The sequence below is a fragment of the Oryzias latipes genome, chromosome 18 (assembly GCF_053564925.1).
Source record: "Oryzias latipes strain Hd-rR chromosome 18, Olatipes_Hd-rR_3.1".
Lineage (NCBI taxonomy): Eukaryota > Metazoa > Chordata > Actinopteri > Beloniformes > Adrianichthyidae > Oryzias > Oryzias latipes.
In genome coordinates this window covers 24,360,900-24,383,336 of record NC_136254.1, presented here as the reverse complement: position 1 = coordinate 24,383,336, position 22,437 = coordinate 24,360,900, and the positions used below count along the sequence as shown (strand labels likewise).

General features: G+C 39.7%; 1 protein-coding gene across 1 annotated transcript in view; it reads right to left on the bottom strand.

Annotated features, from left to right (window-relative positions):
• Positions 1-2,221: 2,221 nt before the first annotated feature.
• Positions 2,222-22,437, bottom strand: part of col25a1 (collagen type XXV alpha 1 chain) — a 201,305-nt gene continuing 181,089 nt past the window's right edge. The window contains exons 24-38 of the mRNA XM_020711604.3: positions 21,352-21,396; positions 21,156-21,200; positions 19,676-19,756; positions 19,538-19,600; positions 19,375-19,425; positions 17,980-18,006; positions 16,829-16,909; positions 16,482-16,517; positions 15,294-15,347; positions 15,122-15,175; positions 13,575-13,601; positions 13,254-13,307; positions 9,724-9,801; positions 6,976-7,014; positions 2,222-5,762 (exon numbers count right to left, since the gene is read on the bottom strand). Coding sequence (XP_020567263.1) covers positions 5,736-5,762; positions 6,976-7,014; positions 9,724-9,801; positions 13,254-13,307; positions 13,575-13,601; positions 15,122-15,175; positions 15,294-15,347; positions 16,482-16,517; positions 16,829-16,909; positions 17,980-18,006; positions 19,375-19,425; positions 19,538-19,600; positions 19,676-19,756; positions 21,156-21,200; positions 21,352-21,396 — 762 coding nt within the window. The 3' untranslated portion in view covers positions 2,222-5,735. The remainder of the gene's footprint in view (positions 5,763-6,975; positions 7,015-9,723; positions 9,802-13,253; positions 13,308-13,574; positions 13,602-15,121; positions 15,176-15,293; positions 15,348-16,481; positions 16,518-16,828; positions 16,910-17,979; positions 18,007-19,374; positions 19,426-19,537; positions 19,601-19,675; positions 19,757-21,155; positions 21,201-21,351; positions 21,397-22,437) is intronic.

The window sequence follows — 22,437 nt, the reverse complement described above, 5'->3', positions numbered from 1 at the left end:
TTTTGTATTTGCCTCTGTATTTACCTTTGCAAAACCCAAGGATACTGTGCGGAATAAAAGTAAAACAAGCAGATAAAGCAAAAAGCATTGATAAACATTGGTTATACTATGGTCCGGGTGAATACTTGATTCTGATTGGCTGCTGGGTTTGCATTAAAAAAGGATAACACACAGGATAACCGCATGCCTAAAAAGATGTTTCAGCCACATAGCTTAATTGTTTTGTATCACTGCGCCGGCTTCTTTAAAACAACCTTTTGCCTCATCATGTGGACAAAAACAAACAGTAAGAGATTAACTTTCTCTCTGAACTGATGCTTTACTTAACCCATCGGAACGATCAGCATATATCGCTTTATATCGCTTCGCGTCGGATGGTTTAGGCTTCCACGTTATGCGTTAATTTCTGATAATGCACACTTGGTTGGCCTTTAACCCTTACTTAATTAAAATAGCAGAGCAGTAAAAGTTAATCATAATGAGACAACTGAAATCAGTTTTAATTTTTTTTTAGTTTTTTAAAATAAACAAAAATATACAATATCTTTTTTTTTATTAATACAAGTATAAAATATTACATAACTAAATCTTGAAACTGACCCTGCTCTTAACTGGGAACCAGTGGACTTCCTAAAGGATGGAGGTAATGTAATGCGTAGAAGAGGTTTTGGTTGTGATGTAAGCGCCTGACTCATGAACAAGTTGAAGCTTATTGAGGATTTTCTGAGGGAAACCTAAGAGTAGAAAATTACAATAATGGATGCAGAATGTGACAAAACTGTTGTCCAGAACAGAGGCAGTATGTGAGGTAAAGGACAGGTGGAGATGACCGATGTATATGATCATATAGAAATATGCAGACTGGTTGAGGTCACTGATGTGAAAGTAGAATCACGGACAGCTGTTCGGAATGACAGTCAGACTCATTACCATGGGGGAGGAAAGAACTATGGATAGTGAACTTTAAACAACTTTGTGGCTTATCATTTTTTATGAAATTTTGCATCATTTTTTATTTGTATTTTACAGCGCGTCTTGTTCTGCGACCTGATTGTCTGTACAGCATCGTCAATCAATCTTCTCCATGCCGTGTCGTGTTCAGCTTAAAAAATGAACATACATTTTCAATCACAAATTTTTCTTTTGATTCTATACGACTGGAGCTATGTTTCTACGAAGGTTTGAACCTTGATAGTTTAAACAAGAGAGAAATATGTTCATGCCGGTCTGAGAAGAGTGTAAAAAGTGTGTAGTGAGGAGTTTTTAGCCTTAAAACATCTGTATGTATTATTGTATAAAATAAAGATGACTACTGCACGGATTTCGCCGATCACAGGTTATTTCAAGAATGTAATCCCAGCACTACAGTAATGTATTTACAAAATAGGCCAAAGGCGAGGAAGTAAGTAATAAAGAATAAAGGTCCCAGGACAGACTCCTGAGGCACGCCTGGTGTGACAGGGCAGGTTTTTGGAATCAGAGGGGATGGAGCTCAGTGAACCGAGTGTGGCCTGTCAGAGCGAGTGTGTGATGTCAACAAAAAGACTTCCGAGCAGGTAAATGGGTGAGATTGTGTCAAAAGTGGTACTCAGAACGAGAAGGATGACGATGGTGAATAAATTGGAGTCTGCAACCATGAGGAGGTCATTGGGTTTTTCATTAAGTGTTTGTCGGCTTCTCCTCCTACAACCGTCACTAATTTAGCTGCTTTGTCTTCTTCCAATTTAGAGGAAGACTAGTTTTCACTATTGCTATTTGCTCAGAATAAGGATTATGGGGGAAACACTTCAATGTACTCTCTTGTTTATTGCTGTATTTTCCGCACGGTATGAATGGTTTACTCTCAAACTTACAGTATGTAAGTTTATTAAATGTATGTTATTTTTTGTAAAAAATTAAGGCTTTTAGTGTGGAAAATACCGTAATATAGACTAAAATTAAAATACAATCAAAACAAGCTTTTTTTGAAATACTGAAGATGGTTTACATGATAATCTCTGGATTTTGTGCTTCTCTTTTTTGTGTGGCACCTTGTGGACAACTTTGAATGGGCACTTAAAACTGGATTGAATAATTTTAAGTTTAACTTTCACTTTTTAACACAAAAAAAATAATTAAGTCATAATTCCTCCCAATTTGCAGCCGATAATTGTTATCTTAAAAATTCCTTTATTACACAAACTTAATTCTTGACAGTGAACAACATCAACACACAAAGTCAAATTCAAAGACTGTTTATTTGGCTCCAACTTTAGACAGAGTGTGAACCCAATGGTAGTAGGGGGCAGAACAAGAAATAAAACAAATGCACAGCAGAAAATAAATGAAAATCATGAACAAAAACTTAATTCTAAGAGATCAGAGAGAACATTTGTTAGGACAGGGGTTTTACAGAAAGTCTACAGCAAATCTCAGTCCTCTGATAACAGACCTGGGCCCTTCAATTTATGCAGAAAATTGTAGATTTGACCCTTTATTGGGACTAAACTTGTGCTTTTACTCGAATGCTTCTGTTACCTTAGAGAAACCCCCAGAACTTTCCTGTAACAGGGAAAAACTGACTGAGGACACACATCTCATTGCACCTTGCTGTGTGGCGCTTCAGCAGCACTTCCAACACCTTCATGGAAATCAAGAAACGGTCTCTACCTCCAGCTTCATTCACCTCTATTTGAACCTTAAACAAGTAAAAGATTAATGAAATACAAAAAAGTTCTATAAAAAAATAGCTGCACATGCTTAAGATACAGCACCGTGTGAAAACAAATACTGTAAGAAAGGCTGAAAATAAAAAAAAACACTTGCAAACACTAAACACTTGCAAAAACTTATCAGACTACATTTTACAAAGAAAACAAATAAACAAAAAAAAGATACTTGAGTCAGAGGTCCATGTTTACAATAAAAACCCTTTTTTTCCAGGTAGTGGTATAACGAGTAGCCTTACTGAACAAATGAAGCTGCAGAATTCACTTTAATGTGATACTTAAGCTGCATCTGATGCTACACGCATGAACCAAAGTATGAATTGCACTTTATGTCAAAAAAGCACACGTCAACAGTACATTAATAATCTACTTTACAAATATCAATCTACATTCAATGCAAAGAGGCGCAAAGAGCAAAGAGAAGAAACAAGGCTGATCTGTTTAACTGTAATTGCATCTGTCAGGAGTCGGGTTTCTGACAGACGTTTCAAAATAAAAGCATGGTAAGGTCTTGCAGATCAAAGGGGACGCACGGCGAGAGCGTGCTGGTCAACGGTTTGACCAACTGAAGCCTCAGCGTGACCCAAAGTTCTTCATTTCAACAAAAGCTGAAAGGAATGCTGCTCCGAACCAAAATGCCTTTACAACATAAAACAACGATAGAAAAATAAATAATGTACCACTTGAAGAAAAATACACAAAAAAAGACCATTAATTTGACAAATGCAAGATGGAGCACATCGACTGGGCTGTATTGTGAAAGAGCAGCATTACAGTCTGAACAGAAGTGCATCCACTAATTCAAACATGACTAACCAAACAGAAACCTCACTGACGGAAAACCTGCCAGATTCATCTGCGGCCGCTGCTGCATTACAGCAAAGCGATCCACGTTTACTCATATTAATGCCTTTCCAACAACTCAGTCATGCATGTTTGCAAAAAAGAAAAAGAAACTGCCTTTTATAGCAAACACCATGTCAAGATGCATTGTGAGTACTAGAAACATAAAACTGTGGTGGAACAATAGACTGTATAAGAGAACTGGACTGAGGGAGTGTGGATTCACCTGGCTCTAACCTAATCTGGTCAATTCAGACGCCATTTTTTGTGTGATACAAACGTCACCATGTTGGAACCAAAAATCATCAATAAGCATTGATTGGCCTGAGTCAGTTTGAGTCATCGTTTCTATGGCAATCGCTCCTGTCAATCAGGAGTGAACTTGGTGGAAGTCAGTTGAAAGTGGGCTTGACAGAATACGTCAAACGTTTCAAACAATTTATATAAAGCTACGTTAACAGCGCCCTTGACAACTTGCATTCAAGCAACCCCCCCCCCCAAAAAAAAAGTTTATTTATACACACACTTGTGGGAGTCTTGGGCTTCTGCATTCAAAACTATCCTGTTCATGTGTTGCTATGCAAGTTTCTAACCCTTACCCTAACCCAAATTTTTGGGCTCTCCATAAAAAATACATGGCTATTGAACGCACGTTAAAACTTAAACCAGGATGACCTTTGACCCTTAGGGACTTGGTGACGCATAGATGGCGTCCCTTTTAATTCACAGAAATACTAACCATTTAAAATGTCATCATGGAAGAGAATTTAATAATGATGATTTGGCCGGAATCCTATGACACCAAGTCTTTCATGTATCAAAATAGAGCTGTGATAGAAAAGCCTGGAGCGAGATTCACCAGATTTACACTGATTTGACATTTAGGCCCAACCCGAAACAAACAACGGTCCAGTGTGATCACTAAACACGTATCATGCTAAACACATGTTCAAGAACAACTTTAACATGCTTTGTGTGAATATAGCTTTAGACCACATCCTTTTATCGAGGCATCTGATTCATCAGATTATAGTTTGAATAACTGGCACTACAGACAAAATATCATGAAAAAAAATTGAATTAGAAAGAACACGGTAAAAAAAAAAAGTATCAGAGCAAGATTCTGACTAATAGAATGACTGATTAATAGCTGTTTATTTCTCTATTTTAGTCTATGGGATTTTGGCTTCTGGGAACCAGCAGGTACTTCCTGTTTGGAATGTGAGGGGGGAGGGGCCACTCCGTCCAGTTCTCATATACAGTCAACAGGTGAAACTGGAGTTGCACCGTTCCATCTAATATGGAATGTGACATGACTGGCCTTTAGTGATGAATTTATTGAGTTGAACCCTTTTTCATTTGCTTTAAGACCATCGATGATGCGTAAGAGAATAGACGGCATCGCTACGTCAATCTTAATTGGTTGTTGCATCTTCTTTTGAAACAGATTATCCTGAAACTGAAGTTCAAACACTTTTGACTAACACTACTTAAAAAAAACAGTAGAACTCTTGTTTTACCATTCTAAAATGTGCTAAACTGTGTTCATGCAGCAGTCTGGCTACACTTTATAAACAAACAGGTGGAGGATAAAAGCAGGGCATGTTTGCAACTGTTCAGGTTATTTCTTTTAACAAACTTTTTCTTTTCTTATGCAAGACATCAAAATGTGTGATCAAGCAAAGCTACTTTTGTGAAAACACTTCATAAAAAGTCTGTTCATCCCCTCCAAGTAAAAACACATTATTCAAATGGTTCAAAATCTCACAAAAGTTTGTACATTTTCAGTAAAGGAATGAATAAAAGCTCGAGGCACCAAAGGCTATTATACACAAAATACAAATGAATACGAATGAGAGTAAAAAACAAAACAGAAAAGTGAAAACAGAAAAGAACGTGTTTGCCTGCTGCCAACGCTCTCGCCATTAACCTCGCAAACGTTCCCGACTTTCCCGCTGAATCTCTCAGCATCGATTTCCCGCCTCGCTCGGATTTCGAGGCTCAAATCTCGTCCCGTCACCTGCAGAGCTCTCGTCCAGGGATGTGTGGCTCCCTAAGGCGCCACGACCACAAAACTGGGCTTCATGAGAGCAACAGTGAGTGAGAGCCGGCTGAGGCTGCAACGAGGCGCCACAATAAAGAAAATAAAAATAAAAAAATGATCACCGGTTTTTGCAGGGAGACTCAGGCCACCAGCCATGGCGTGACTCCCTTTGAAAAGATTGAGGGAAAAGAAAAACCAAAAAAATCATTTCTGAATTCTTCTTCCTGTCTTTTTGTTGTTAGTGTTTTGTAAGCCATGACACGAACCACACAACAGTCACACGTATGTACAGTACATTTAGATATAGTACAATACTCATGCTTTTTAAAGGAGCAAAGCTCACTCAGTCTTTTTTCCTTTTTTTGTTTTTGTTTTAGTCTTTGAGAAACACGGTGCCGCATGAACGAGCGATGAGTTTGTTGAGACGAAACGACACAGACACGAAGCGTTTGGAGGAAGCCGGTCCAGATCCCCTTTTCCTCCCCTCCCCGTGAATCTGGTCAGGCAGCGAAGCTCCAGCTTGAGCCATGCAAAGACTAAAAAAACCACAAGCTCTGCTGCTGCTGCTGGAGGATCTGAGCTCCGCCACACTGCAGCCGTGACACAGCGGACGCACGTCTGTTCTTTCCTCGCCGCGATGTGTGGAGCAGAAGCAGCATAGAACGGTCATCTGTCTTTTTCTTTTTTCTTGTTTTTTTTTTTTAGACATTGTACACGTATACTTTTATCTTTTTATATTTGCTTTGTTGCATTAAAAAACTATAAATACCGTAAAAGAAGCATTATTTACAAACTCCATGCGTTTGGGGTTAGAGAGATCACTGCAAAAGAACACAGAAGAGACACGGTTGGTTTCACACAGTTTCAGACGGTGCAGGATTGACAGGTTTATGCCTTAGTCACATGGGGGGGTTTGACCCGTACGGTTGGTGCGGGTCGTGCGTCCACTTTAAAGGACGCCATGAATATGGACCATATAATTGTGGGTGTGATTACGTAAAGTATTTGTAAGGATAATGCATTTACAGGTATGTCACCTGACTGCGTTCAAATGCTGCTAACATTAAGTGTGCTCATGATATGTAGGATGTCCTCACCTACTTGCATGTTATTGAAGTGTTACATACGACACTTAGCATGCCCGCACTATTTTCGCTCTTCAGGCTGACAATAAAAGGGCTACGATCTTAAAATTTCGTGTGTCCTGTTAGGACAGTTGTGACTAAGGCATGACCAAAGAACTTATCCATGATTACTGTTAACCCAAATAGTTCCATGCAGACTAACAACACCACTAAAGCTTTTAGTATTGTTTCTTATTTTAATCACTCGATGCAAAAACTTGTGTTTTCTGAGTACAAAGTCTGGCAGGATTCTTACCTTCTGCCAGCAGCCAGGCATCGGTAATCCATCCGGACCCTGTCCACAGAAGAGGGGGAAACTCAATCGACAACTCTAGGATCACTGTCAAAAGTGTTCTTACTAAAGATTAGGCTTATAAAACAAAAGTTAAGTTCATGAAGATAAACGTAAAGATACATCCAATCACAAAATTCCACATCAGATGCTCAGAAACTCTATTCTGGACAAATTAGGTTCAAGCAGCAAGTTTCAAACATGCTAATTAGTTTAGTTCTTCAAATAAGTTTTAAAACATATCTAAGCACACATCATGTATGACTGCATACACATCAGCAGGTTAGAGCTCATCTAGGAGCTTGACTTTAGGGAACTTTAAGCTAGCTGTGGATTATTTTGGCTAACACTGGACACTAGTGGAAAAAAAGTTTGAATTATAAAAGTCTTTACAAGGTGCTTGCATGGTTTTTTTTTTACAGCTCATGGTTCATACATGCTTTGGAGATCCTCTGGGTCAAAAATAACTCATCATGTTCCATATTGAGTTTTGAGATCAAATATTTTTATGTTATATTTTTTAGGCCAATTTACACGTTTTATCCACAAAAACCCACATCGGATTAAAAACTAATTAATTTGAATCTAAAATGGCATCAAATCCAATTTTCACCCAGGGGAGTAAAGAGTGGCCGTGGCTCCAATAGCATCAGTGTTTGTGACAACTCAAAAAGCAAAAATCACAAATGTAACAATTTTATTGGATTTGAGTTTTGAGTAGATGACAAATGTTAACCTACACAGAGTTGAAGAAATTGTTTTCTTATTATGCTCAAAGCTTCAAAACGAACTACCTTACATTTAAAAGTCTATGCTTTGCAGCTTTTTCTTTTTTTTACATTTTTATTGACTTTATCACATCTTTAGCAGCTTTTTTGATGACCTATAAGTCATTCTGAGTCTGAGATCTACTCTGTGGTTAAGCACACAAAAAAGCAATCCCAGCATGCAGCAGCATGCACTTACAACCCTTCGCTCTTTACCTCTTAGATCTTCCTAAAGACGAGTGTGAATATTTGACTCCAAGTAATAAAATCCTACATGATGCAATTTTATTTTCATTCTGGTCAACACGTTTCCACCACTAGAGTTTGGCTGTCTCCCTACATTCTATTTTTAACAAGTTCTTGTGGAATTTTTCTGATAACAGAGGACATATTTAAGGAAAATTAAAATTAAAATTAAAATTGCATTTCTGTTTCTTCTTTCAAATCACTGTGAATCAGGGGCAAACGAAAAGAATCCCGTTTAAAAAAGAAACCATTTGTTATGTAGAAAATTTTCTGGGCGAGCCACAAGCACGAACCACGTGCATCTTCGTTTTCTTCATCTAAACCGGCTCCAGACTGTACGGCTGGACAGCTCCAGTAATGCCTATTGCACTGCTAAACAAAGAGCTCTTAGTTATTGGTGAAGGGAAGAGGGGGCGTGTTTCACCGTGCCGACAGAGGCAAATTTCTAATAAACTGCTGCCGTTTTGCAAAAAATGACACAGGTTGTTTGATTTTGGCTAAAAACGGCATAATCATAATGAAAAGGGCACTGGGACCACTTTTAAAACAGATCAAAAGATGATCAGTGTGGGATTTAGACAGATGTTTGAAAACATATAACATGGCGTTTTGCTTCAACTTGTTGCAATTTTAACCTCTGAAAAGCCTATACATTTTTCTCATGTCAGTGGTTACCATTTTTTTGAACAGCAACTAGAGCTTTAAGAAAAAAATATTTTTGTGGCATTTCATAAAGTTTGTAAGAGTTCAGCAAATATTGTTGAAGTACTTATTTTAGCATCATAGTAACAAAATGTTAGAGTGATATATATTTTTTCTAAATCTCACTCAAATTTTCAGGAAATATAATCTTTGCAAAATACTTGACTCGACTCGACTCTAGATTATAACTTAAACTGTTTAACTCATAACTGTTATTCTAAAACAATGCATATTAAATATGATGACAAAGATGGAGAATGATCCTAAACATGCACAAATCACACAGGAAAACCTTAATCATGCACATTATGATGACATCACTGAATAAGTCTTCAGCTAGGATAAAACGTTGGATTTTACGTAGTTTTTTTATTTGAATCAAACGGGTTTTGTCCCGAGTTAAACTAAACAGTAAATCCCAATTGCATCTTGAATGAAGTCTAAGGAAAAACAAAAATCAACATTTCTGATCATAACAGTAATGACTATGCATCACACAAGTGTTTGATTAACAGAAACGATCATAAATGCTGTAGATCTGCTGTGTCACCCTTTCCTTTTCTAAACATGGTCTGGCCCAATTGGTACAAAAACAGGAAGGGAAAAGACAGTTAAGAGTTTGAGGAGGGGGGGTCCATGCTAATACAGCATGGTTAACTCTCCAGCACAGGGATCTGTTAGCATCCAGTTAAAAGGTAGCTGGTCCAACCAGGATCAGTAGGAAGGATGCGGGATTGAACTTTATTTTCCAGTTTTAATCAAGAGAATGACAGGATTCAGTTAAAGGGGAAAGGTAAGGATCAATGATCAATGTCCTCTACTTTGTAGGTGTTAGTGACATTTATACTTGTGCCTTTTTTTTTTATGAGCAGAAACGGTGATTGGAATAACAGGTGCTTCTCCAGTCTTTTAATTCATGCATAGGTTTGTTTTAGTGATGGCTAAAGGTGGAAAGCATGCATAGGTGAGAGGATTAGGAAAAAGAGAAATACTGTACCAATTGGCATGGGGCATCCAGCCCATCCAGACCTGGCTGCCCTGGTTCCCCCTTTTCACCCTTAAATCCCCGGAAACCCTGTTTGCAAAGATGACCTAGGAGTGTTACTGACAGGGCGGTGGACGCCTCTAAACCGTCTGCATCTGCCTCTCATGACAGACGCACAGGAAAGGAAGGAGCTCCCCGGTGAGGAAGCTGAATCCACGATCCAACCCAGAATTTTATTTTAGGGTTTTTTGTGTCTGAACATTTGGGTTTTTATAGAAGCGTATTGTATACAAGAAAAAAAAAGTGTTTTTGTGCAATTTTTTTCTCTGTATTCAGATAAAAAAAAATAAAAAAATGGTGTTTTCGTTTTTAATTTTTTTGTGTCTTTCTAGTCTTTTTTGTTACATTTTGCCCGTTACTTTCTTTTAATCAAATAAAGTACGCTTCCATAAGTTTTTATGAAAAATCAGGGATTAAATTTATTTTTTTCTTCATCGTTAGTCTTTCTGGGACAGGAAGTTGGGACTCAGTGTGGTCTTGGGGAGCTCCCCCTAGTGTGGGGTCGCTGCTTCACAGCCTTTACGAAACCTCCGGCTCACAGTTGAGACATACCAATGGGCAGGGTGCATCTAATCCTGGGGCACCCTGTTCTCCTTTCTCGCCCTTAGGCCCTTTTTTGCCTTTCTTTCCCTTCTCCCCCTGTGGATACAATCAAGTTTAATTCATTTTTTCCACAATGAGGACAACTACAAGGAGGGATTAAAGAATAGAGGCCATGGCCACAAAGAAGTCATGGTCAAAAAGGTTAGATAGGAGAGGGCACCAGGCAGTTTGGGGGGGTTTCTAAGCACAACCCTTGGGACAGGGAGAGGACAAAAATAGGGATAGCAATGTAGGAAGGAGTAGAAAACACTTCATTGCCAAGGTGGTGTCAAAGGGCACAAAGGAGGAGAAAGACTAGCAGGAAAAACTCTCCAGAAAAGCAAAGTCACATCCATTGAAAAATTCTTCATTTAAATCTTTTTATTATTCAAATCAAACAGGATTGAAGGAAATGAAAATAAGTTATGTCAAAAGATAAGTCATATAGTTAAAATATAGCATACACAATGAGAGTCAGATACAATCAGCTACAATGTTTTGTTGTAGCTGGAGCTTGTGTAGCTTGCTAATGTTAGAGACTAGAGTGCAAAAGCATTATATATGTAGTTCATCGTGATTTTTTAGAATGATTGAAACAAATGAATTGAACTAAACAGAACTCTAGGATTTCAATTAGGGATGTCCCGATCCGATCACGTGATCGGAAATCTGGCCCAATCAGGTAGTGTCAGAATCAATTCGATTTGGATGTTGCATCCTGATCAGGAATCGGATATAAGTTTATCCTTATTACGATCCGCGATATATATTTAAGCTTATTTTTACAGAATAACACTCTACTAGACGTCCGCACATTATTAACAGATTGCTAAATTTTATTGCCATTAAGCAGAATGCGGCACCAGTTTAAGCATGAGGCGCACAAAAACAGATCAGTAAATTCAAAGATTCGGACTTCCAGGCTGAAAAACTCTTAATATAACTGACAGCAAGTGTCTCTATTGGTTTGTCTTCATGCAAACGACCTTCAAAGGCATGTCAAAATGTATATGTTATTCTTTTCAATGAAAATTAAGAGAGAATAAGAGAGAAATGACTGCCAAGGGACCGTCTACAAAGTTCAAGCTTTGGAAAAAAATCATAAAAAAATGAAAAATCTCTCAAAAACAGTGCAAAACTACTAAAACGGTTACTCTGATTTAAGCTAGTTATGAATACTTTTATTCATGCTACAACAATAATTTGGGAAGAAAGTCATTGTTTCGTATTTTTAAGAGTTTTTAATGGAGATATGACTCACATATAATCAAAAATGTTCTGAAGATCCTAAAATTACAGTCACCAAACATTCTCACGTGACTAACTATCAACTATTTTACTACTAGGTATTAAATATTTTTTCTAGTTTCTGGCTAGTTGAATTATTACATACTAAATTGTGGAAGCTACTTCACAGAAGTGTTTAAGTGTTAAATGATAAAAGAAGGTCAATAATATAAAACGAGGGGAAAACGTGATTCTGTTTATTAATTGTTTTTGTTTTTTTGGTATTAAAAAGTATCGGATGAGGACTCAGTATCGGCATACACTCAAAATCAAATGAATTGAATCAAAACCAAGAAAAAGACAGATCGGGACATCCCTAATTTGAATCATTTCTTACTTGTATCTCATTGAAAGTACTTCAACTATGATTAATGCCGACTTAAAGGACAGATAAAGAAACTTTTTTTTAGATCAATCAGTTCCTCCATAGAAAACAAATTAATATTAAGGTTTATTATCCTTTTTTATAGTTGCACACCATTTTATTTGAATTTTTCCTTTTCTAGAAATACAGTGTTCCCCCTGTTTTCATGAGGGGTTAGGGACCAGAAACAGCTGCGAATCCTGGATTACAGAGAACCACTCGCCCCCGCGGCCCTAGAATGTCCGTCACAGATCCTTCTTCAAACCCTTCTGAAACATTTCTGAGTGATTATTGCAAAATATTCTTTAGCAGCCGGCAAGGAAGCCGACAGTCCGGCGTGCTCTTCATCTCTGCTCCCCTACTTTGCCACAGTACCTCCTTTGGACGTAAAAGTCTCACACAAGCGTCTTGAGTTGTCTGAGCTTTTGTGATAAACCGGAGGAGCCACATGACTAAATGAAAATCTGCGAACATGCATAATTCAAATTTGAATAAGCAGGGGAACACTGTACTACGTTATTTATAAAGGTAACAAGCCCACAACGAGTAGATGCCACCATTTTTTTCTAGTTGTAAATGCCTAATTGAGAAACTGTTTATGGGATTTGTTCTCTTTCACAGAAATATTGGTCGTCACAGATGAAAGTCTGGAGTGGAGGAATATGATTAATTCTTAAAGCCATTGATCTGCCCAGAAAATTCATAATACCTTCAACACAGTAAACATTAAAGACATAAAGCTTTTGTTAATATGAGCAAAAATCAGGTTAGCGACAGACTCGTGAACTGAGGGAGGAGAAATACATCAGGTTTGAGTTTGTGCATGGAAAACACAGAAAAACTACCAAGGAGGATGTTAAAAGCAACTGTTGTCAATGGACGTGTTTGGGCTAAAATGTTGAAATCGTTTTGGATGTCTCAAAATGGGACTGGACTTGAAAGAATGAGATGGTAAACCATTGATGGGTGGAGAACAAAAGCTGCTTTGGGAGACTTTGGAATGGCATTTAATGCAAAGTATGGATACCCTGGTGTGACACTTATGAATCGAGGATTCAATGAAGTTCCAAACACATCAAATTTTCAAAATAAAAGAACATCTCTAGGTTGGTAATGCCTAAAATAGGGTAAAATGTCTCTAGCTACTCTGTGATTTCCTACTAAAAGAAGATATCTCTGCTGTCCATTGACATCAGTCCTCTGCAGTGTTAGGGGAAGAAATAAGCCATCAAAGCACATCTACTTCTACCTTTTCTCCTCTATCCCCAACGTCGCCTTTCTCTCCCCTTAAGCCTGGCAACCCCTGCAAAAGCACAACTAAACTTTATTACTTGGGTTTCACTGCTCACACTCAGCAGCGCGTTTCCAGTTTTCTCAGAGCTAAACACATGAAAGGAAAGAAAACATGGAATGAAAGACGATGAAAGAAACTCATAAGTATTGGTGAAAAACAATCAGAGGAAGTGGTGGGCAATGTTGCGGCTTAAGCTAGGCTCATGGGTTCCTCATTTGTGAGGGATGCTTACACAGTGTTGACACACGGAAAATTAAAAGATGTTGCTGAACTCACATCCAATCCTGGTGTTCCAGCAGCTCCCTGAAAAAAAGGAAATGGTGTGGATTTAGTTAACGCTAACAACTAAATCTGCAACCCCAGTTTAAGTTTTGTTTTTGGTTCTTAAACACATGTAATACACTGACCAAGGTCACACAGTGGGACATACTGTCTGTTCCTTCTTAGAGACTCAAGCCTTAGAATTTGTCAAATTTGACAAAAAATTGTTGCTTTAGGCTACGTTCACACTGCAGGGCTTAATACTCAATTCTGATTTTTTTTGCAAGGCCGTTCACATTTCCATTTAAATGCGAATTTTTGTGATCTCCTGTGTGACCATGAAATAACCCAGAAGAATAACGCAGAAGAGTACTCAACGGTGAACGACGTCACTCGTTGTTTGCTGAAGTAGCTAACGTTAACAATGGATGTCAACAACAGTGTTGTCAACAGCTGAGCTCTTTTTGCATTATTAAATTTATTTTCACAAAGGAGCCAGCACAATTACAATCTTCTCATTTTAAGAAGGAATTGCAGCCGGGATCGTCTGTACCCTCTGTTGTGGAATGGGGATATGTGTGTGTTGGGGCCGCGCTTGCGCGTGTGTGTGTGTGTGTGTGTAAGAAAGAGGAGAGAGCATGTGCAGCGAGGTAGAGAATGAGGGGGGCAGTGGGGGCGCACATTCATGTTGTGTGTTAAGGAAGAAGGAGAACGATAAAAAAAGAAGGCTTCCCCCAGAATAAATGCTATGGACTCTTTATTAACCCGTTCTGGAGAATCTGAGGGTTTGAACGGGGAAGTGAACACCGAAGGAGGATCCACCTTCAGTCCCCCGCGCTTCTGACCACGGTCGGAAAGGGAGAGAAAAAAAAAGTAATTGCGGGAAATGTTCAACCCCACGTTCGGCCATTTCGCTGGAATTTTATTGAAAAACCGCCCGGTTGCGATAAGAGCCCTTGAGTTTAGCCTGAATAGAGCTGTCACCTCAAATATGAATCCAATCGGGGACCTTGCTTCTCTTCCACTGACTGGTCTCAGCAGCATTGCCCGCCATGGTTGGTGTTTATGTTTTAGTTCCCGCCTACTTCAACGCAGAATTATGAGGTTTGTGGCGTCTCAATGTCGTACGGGTGGATACATGTGGCCTGGCCGTTCAGACAGAGGTCACATTTGAAAAGATCGGATACGTATCGGATTCATGACCACATACCCAAGTGGCCTGGGTCGCATTTGAAAAGATAGGATCTGTGTCGTTCAGACTGTCATGAAAAGATCAGATACAGGTCGCATAGGGGCAAAAAAATCGGAATTGGGTAATTTCAGCCTGGATTGTGAACGTATAGCCTCAGTTTTCATTCTACAATACTGGACCCTTTTTTCCTACGACGGTCTGAACTTTAAGGTTTTAACAAACAAGAGAAAAGTGTGAAAAAGTTCATGTCTGTCTGAAAAAAGTATATAAACATCCGTAATCCTTCTTCACTGAGTTTATCTGTTGCAGGTTATTTTTAGAACATAACTTCCACAATAAACGAGAGAAAGCTGCAAATACTAAGACTTACTGGTAGACCGTAGGGTCCTCGAGGTCCTGGCTCACCTGGAGATCCTTTTTCACCCTAATGAACATCAACAAACCTCATTAACATGAGTTTTATCTTTGAAGCAGAACAAAAAAAATAGAACAAAGGTAACAACTTTGTTGGATTTAAGAAACTACCAAAACATCTGTCCTACCATGTCCCCCTTTGGTCCGGCTGGACCAGCAGGACCCGGAGGCCCGTCCGTGCCCTGCAAAAAAAATTGCATCCACCATGAATTTCCATTTTCCATTTTCCACACACCTCATCAAGTAAAGTTTCCCTCCTAATGCACAGAATCTGGCCTGAACTGCACCCGGCACACAGAGTAGTAGACGTACACTGGCCACAAAGGACATCTACACAGCACTGCTGACACAGTTAATGTATGCGTGCGTGTTAATGCTGAGTTAATGCAACACAGGACGGAACACGAGCCGTAAAACAACTTCTGCACGGTCATTGAACTCTGAGTGGCTCAAAAAATGTACAAGGATGTAAAACGGGCTCCTCGAAATCTCCCACTCTACTTGCTTTTCAGTTATCCTGGATAAAGACCCACTCCTGTTTTTGATGCATGACTGAGGACATACATTACAATCATTAAGCTCTAAATTGGATTATTGAGTATTTCTTTATTCAAATCATTGTGAATCATTAGCAGACAAAAAAATGCTGCAATTTTTGATGTACAATATAATATGGGTAAGCCACAAGCTCTCTGCTCCATCCAATTCTGATGTATCAACTTGTAGACGATTAGATCCATGAACGTCTTTGTTTTCCACGTCTGAGCTAACATCCGGCTCAAAACTGTACGGCTGGATTTTTGTTGCATTGGGAATGTTAGGTTAGAGAGGGGGAGGGGCTGTGCGGTAGCACAAGAGCCTGTAAACAGAGGGCTCTCAGCAACGAGGAGGAGAAGAGGGGGCGGGGTTATTCTGCACCAATTTCAAATGTACTACTGCTGCTCTGCAGAAACTATGTCCTAGAAAATGGCAAGTTTTTCTATTTTGGCTAAAATTAAAATAATCATAGCCAAAAGACAACTGGAAACACTTTTACAATAGATCAAAAGATGATCGGAGTGGGACTTTAACCTGATAAGGTAAATCGTGACTTGGAATCACCTGATCACCCTGGGAGACCAGAATACCTGAAAACAAACAGGGTTGTGGGATCCTGAGGACCAAAGTTGGGCAGCCATGCGATGTAAACAAAATGAGTGCTTCCTCTTTGAGCATCAATAAAGGATGAGGTGACATGGAATAAAGAAAAACTGAGCTAACAGGGAGAAGAAGACACCAGTTGGAGTGGTGAAGCCTCTTGGTCACATGACACTCACCCTAATTCCAGGCTTGCCGTCCAAGCCGGAGGCTCCCTGTGCGGTTATGGAGGTATGAGTGACATGAACAAGGCGGGATTAGTACCAGATGAACACTGTTATTAGGACAGCTTGATGGCAGCAACGTCAACTTAATTACACCATGTGTGTTACAAGGAGAGCCTGGCAAAGCAGTCCAAACGGGCAAATGAAAATGAAGACAGGAGGTGCAGCAGGTACTGTAGACACACGCACACACACATAAACATACACACACTCTTTATGCACACTTATGCAGGACAAGGAGTCTGGCAGCAGCTGGATGGCAGGGGTTTCTATGAATGATTATGGTTTGTTGGGCAACTTACAGGGAGACCCAGAGGTCCACGGTCCCCTTTGTGTCCCGGTTCTCCTCTCATGCCCTTCAAACCGTGCAAACCAGGATCCCCCTAAAACGATACAGGCAAAGGTGTAAAACTTTCTTTTAAGTTACTTTTACACCACCTTCGGCAGCGCATGTTCAAGCGACCACTTTAATGAGAAGCCCATGTGCGTAAATGCGCGTTTTGGGCTTTCAACTCTTGCGTTTACACGTCGCTACACAAGTTTCCACGACCATTTCTGGGCTCCAACTGAACACGTTAAAAGTTGATAAAAAGATTATCAAAACCTTAAAAAGTAACACAACTTAAGTAATGTTCTGAAATAAATAAACGAATGCTACATTCACAGTTTATCATTCATCTCTAAAAACAGCTATAAAACACATTTCTTGTGACTTATTAACCTTTTTTATAAATTAATTTAAAATATGTAAAATTTCTCACATTAAAATGGGTAACTTTTTATATAATACATTTCGGCAGGTACGGGACTGTGTTAAATAAATGCGTATAATGTGTTCACAGTTAGAATCAGAACTAATTGCAATATATATAAAAATGTAATTATGTTATTTAAATGCCCTTTTTATACTTTAAAGACCCTCTCCAAAAGTCTGTTGATCTATTCTAAAAGCATTCCTGGTGGTCTTTTAATTATGAATATGCCATTTTCAGACAAAACAAAAACAGAGTGTAGTTTTCTAGGACATTATTTCTGCAGAGTGGCAGGAAATTCCCCTCTGAGTTGTGGGCAGAACTGTTGAAGTGGAGTAAGGCCGCCCCTAATTCCCATCATCCATCCATTTACATGCTCCCCAATTAGCTTACAGCCCCTTACAACTCCAATATGGATCTAGTCGTCAACAGGTGGAAGCACCAGAATGGAGCAGAGCAGGGAGCTTGTGGCTCGCCGACTGTAGCTTCTATGTCACTGCTACAAGCTTTTGCCAACTGCATTTTTTGGCTGCTTCTGATTCAATTTCAATACAGCAATTCTCAGAGATGAAAACTCTTTTTCTTTTTGTATATATGTCCTCCATCATCAGAAAAATGCCACAAGAACACGTTAAAAACATGTTGATATTGGAGTGGGTCTTTGAACATAAATTATAGTTTACTTTCATGGTGACATTTACCTTTGGTCCAGGGAAGCCATGGGGTCCCTAAAATGTAAAACAAGAAGGATGAGTAGATTAGTATAGTTCAGGTTTACATCTGGGTTTTTTTTCTTTCTTTTTTTTAAAAAAAAGGGATTTTCTTTAAACAAACAAAACTACTCTATGAAAATGAAAAGAAGAGGTGAAAGGGTTTTCCAACTGTTCCAGGCTGCATTTTCCTTACATATGTGTTCTCGGCGTGACCTTAAACGAGTGAATTCATATCATGTGTAATAATGAAACTGCAACTGTTTGTGCTACATATGTAGTGATTAAGTGATTAGCACTTCAAACTTGTTGAAACATGACTCAAAACTCTTAACTGAGCAAATGTTGTTGCATTGTGTTACTGTGTCACAATGCTCTGGCGGCATAATAAAGCAGGTATGTACTCCTGCAAGGTATGCTGTGCCACGGCACACTTTAACCTTGACAAAAATCCTGCGGCACACCAGCATCCAAAAAAAAAAAAAAGCAGAAACTCATAGTCTGTATTGATCTGCAATCCCCCCCCCCCCCCCCCCCCCCCCCCGCAATCTCACATGCATTTTTGTGATAATTGTGGCAGAAAAAGCAGGAAGCTGCAGCTGTTTATTTCTAAAAGATGTAATAAAAGTTAAGTTAAAAAATTTAAAAACTGTTTGATGTGTGTTCGTTGTGGTTTCAAGACGTTTAAGCGGTCCCTTTAACTCATTGCATTATGGGAGATGTGTCAAAACTGCCGCGAAAGGGCAGAAAGATTAGCGTCTCTGAGCTTCATTGTTTTGTTCACTTTTTCCACGAATTGATACCGGATTCTGTGGAAAGCTACACCGCCAAAGACGAGCTTTAGCTGGTATTTTTGTTAGAACTGAGTGACTTTTGGAGCTAAATTGGAACAAGAAAGTTAAGACTTTAACCACTTCTGATTGGTCAGACTGCTGACATGTGATTAAGCCTTCAAGAATGATTGGCGGAGACAGTTAAAGGGGCGGGACTTTTCCGCAAACTGCTTTCTTTGCAGCTAAATCGCGGTACCATCATTCTTATCAAAATGTCTTTAATAGAATCAAATAAACACAAAGAAAAAATAATTTTATGATCTTTTATATTCCTAACTACTCAGTGTTTTATCAGGGCCTGTTTGGATGAACAAAGAGCTGATTTCCTGGAGATGGAAAATGTTTTTAGATCAGTTAATGAGGGTAATTTCCTACGGCACACTTGACCATCTCCCAAGGCACACTAGTGTGCCGCGGCACACTAGCACACTGGTTGAAAAACACTGGTCTATCTGACAAGTAATTACTGAAACTACCTGTCTAACATGGCAGAATTTATGGCTCCTTTCACGTTTAGAGACAGATTTTGAAATTATTTTCACTAAACACTTACCATAGGTCCCGGGGGCCCGTGGGGTCCTGGTGGCCCTGGAGGGCCACTGATCTAAAACACAAAAGTACATCATAAAATTAACAAGCATTGTTTTGTGACTGCATTAAAACTCCTTTGTTGTATATCTTGTTTTTTACAGCATGTTCAAATTGCTTTTCCTTACAGATGGACCCTGAGAACCAGGAAGTCCTGAGTCTCCTTTGTCTCCTTTTGCCCCATTGACACCCTGTTGATGAAAATCTTTATGAATGTAATTTCATTTAAGGTCAGATGAACTCCTCGGTTGGACCTCAATTCTTACAGGTAAGCCTGGCAAACCAGTTGCTCCTTTTTCCCCGGAGGCTCCTGGCATTCCCATGTCTCCTTTGGAACCTTTATAGCCCTAAATGAGTTGGATATAAAAATTAAAAATGGAAAATAAGTTATATAAGTCCATCCATCCATCCATCCATCCATCCATCCATCCATCCATCCATCCATCCATCCATCCATCCATCCATCCATCCATCCAATATCCATCCATCCATCCATCCATCCATCCATCCATCCAATATCCATCCATCCATCCATCCATCCATCCATCCATCCATCCATCCATCCATCCATCCATCCATCCATCCATCCATCCATCCTCTTCCGCTCATCTGGGACTGGGTTACAGGGGCAGCATTTTAAGCAAAGATGCCCAGACTTCCCTCTCCCCAGCCACTTCCTCCAGCTCCTCTGGGGGGACTGCCGAGACATTCCCAGCCTAGTCGAGAGACATAGTCTCTCCAGCGTGTCCTTAGTCTTCCTTTTAGTAGGACATGCCCGAAGCACCTCACCAAAAAGGTATCCAGGAGGCATCAGGACCAAATGCCTGAATCACCTCAACTGGCTCCTCCCGATGTGGAAAAGCAGTGGCTCTACTCTGAGCTGTCTTCGGGTGACCGAGCTTCACACCCTATCTCTATGGGAGCTCCCAGCCACCCTACGGAGGAGCTCATTACAGCTGCTTGTAGCCAGGAACTCATTCTTTCGGTTATCACCCAGACCTCATGACAATAGGCGAGTATTGGAATGAAGATCGACAGGTAAATTGAGAGCTTTGCTTTCTGACTCAGCTCTCTCTTCACCACCATGGACCGGTAGAACAAACCGCATAACAGAGGATGCTGCTCCGATCCGCCTGTCAATCTTACACTCCAATCTTCGCTCACTCGTGAACAAGAACTCAAGATATTTTAACACTCTGCCGCAAACCGCCCCAATGCACACTGGAGGTCTTGGCCCGATGAAGCCAACAGGACAACATCATCTGCAAAGAGCAGAAAAGAAATCCTGTGTTCCCCAAACTAGACCTGCAATGGCCCCTGGTTGTGCCTAGAAACCAAGCTTCTGCGCCGGTTATACAAACACCGGACAGCCCTCAGTAAGGCTTCCCGACCCCACACTCCCAGAGCACCCTCCACAGAGAGAGAGCTCGTCTGCTGTTCCATGACCAGGACGGAAACCACATCATTGTTCCTGGATCTGAGATTTAACTCTCCTCTCCAGTACCTTGGCAAAGACTTTTCCAGGGAGGCTGAAGAGTGTGATTCCCCGGTAGTTAGAAAAACATTCTCTGGTCCACCTTCTTAAAAAGTGGAACCATCACCCCTGTCTGCCACTCCAGTGGTACAGTGTCCGACTGCCACGTGATGCTGCAGAGACGTGTTAGCCAAGATACTCCCACAGCATCCAGAGACTTGGAGTCATCAAGTGATATAAGTCGCTTTTTGAAAAGCCATTGCTGAACTCACTCTTTCTCCATCAAGTCCAGGGAGACCAGGCATACCACGATCCCCCTAAGATCACATAATTACAAATGTAAAGAAAATGTGTTTTTAAAAGGATGGTGATCGTCATTAATATATTAATCAAATGAAGGGAAATTCCCCCAAACATGAACATTCTGTTTAAATTTTAACAGGGTTTGTGAAAAATAAATTATTTTACCTTCATGCCCGGTGGTCCAATTGGTCCAGCTGGGCCAGGAGGACCCTGAACAAAGACAGTGATGATAGATTTCAATCATAATTCAAATCAATTTAGAATGCACATTTCTTCCTAAATTGATTTATGGATTATGGCAATGAAATGAATAGCAAACAATCACTTTATGAGAACAAGATGCTCAACTAAAAGACACAATCTTATGGACACACGTATATATATTTTACCAACTGAATTTATCACAAACGAAACATCTTCAGTGTTCAGTTCACACCAAAAACCTCAAATACTACAATTGACTGTACATGAGAACTGGACTGAGTGACTTCATTCCTGGAAAACCATATTAAGTAAATTCAGTTGCCATTTTTTTGCAACGGAGATGCCGGCAATGTTGGAGCCAGAAGTCATCAGTGAGCAGCGATTGGTCCAAATCAGTCAGTCATTATTTCTATGGCAACTACTGTCACCAGTCAGGAGTGAGCTTGTTGGAAGGCCACACCCCTTCACTTGAAAGTGGGCTTGGGAGAACCCGTCAATCAAAAGATTCAAACTTTTAGCATAAGACCACATACTTTTATTGAGGCATCCAATTGGTGAGTTTATAACTTGAATAACTAGTCATAAAGGGAAAAAAAGTGTTTTCTAGGACATAGTTTCTGCAGGGAAGTTCCTGCAAAATTTGTACAGAGCAACTCACCCCCTTTCCCCCTTCCACTGCTGAGAGCTCTCTGTTTACAGGCACTCTCACTAGCTAACACCCTCTCACAACCGGAACCTAAGATTATCTGTACAACAAAAATGGCCAGAAATATCAGTGCTATCCAGCTGTACAGATTTGAGCCAAATGCCAGCTCAGACCAGGAAAACGAAGACGTACACAGATTTATTAAAAGCAGGGAGCTTGTGGCTTCTATGTCACAAATATGCTCTTTTTCGAACTGCATTTTTATGTGACTGTTCTTGATTCACAACAATTTGAATAACGAAACAATGCAATTTTGATCTTAATTATTTTTAATATATGTCCTCCATCATCAGAAAAAGAGCACGTTAAAACACCAAAAAACACAATAAACACAGCAAAAC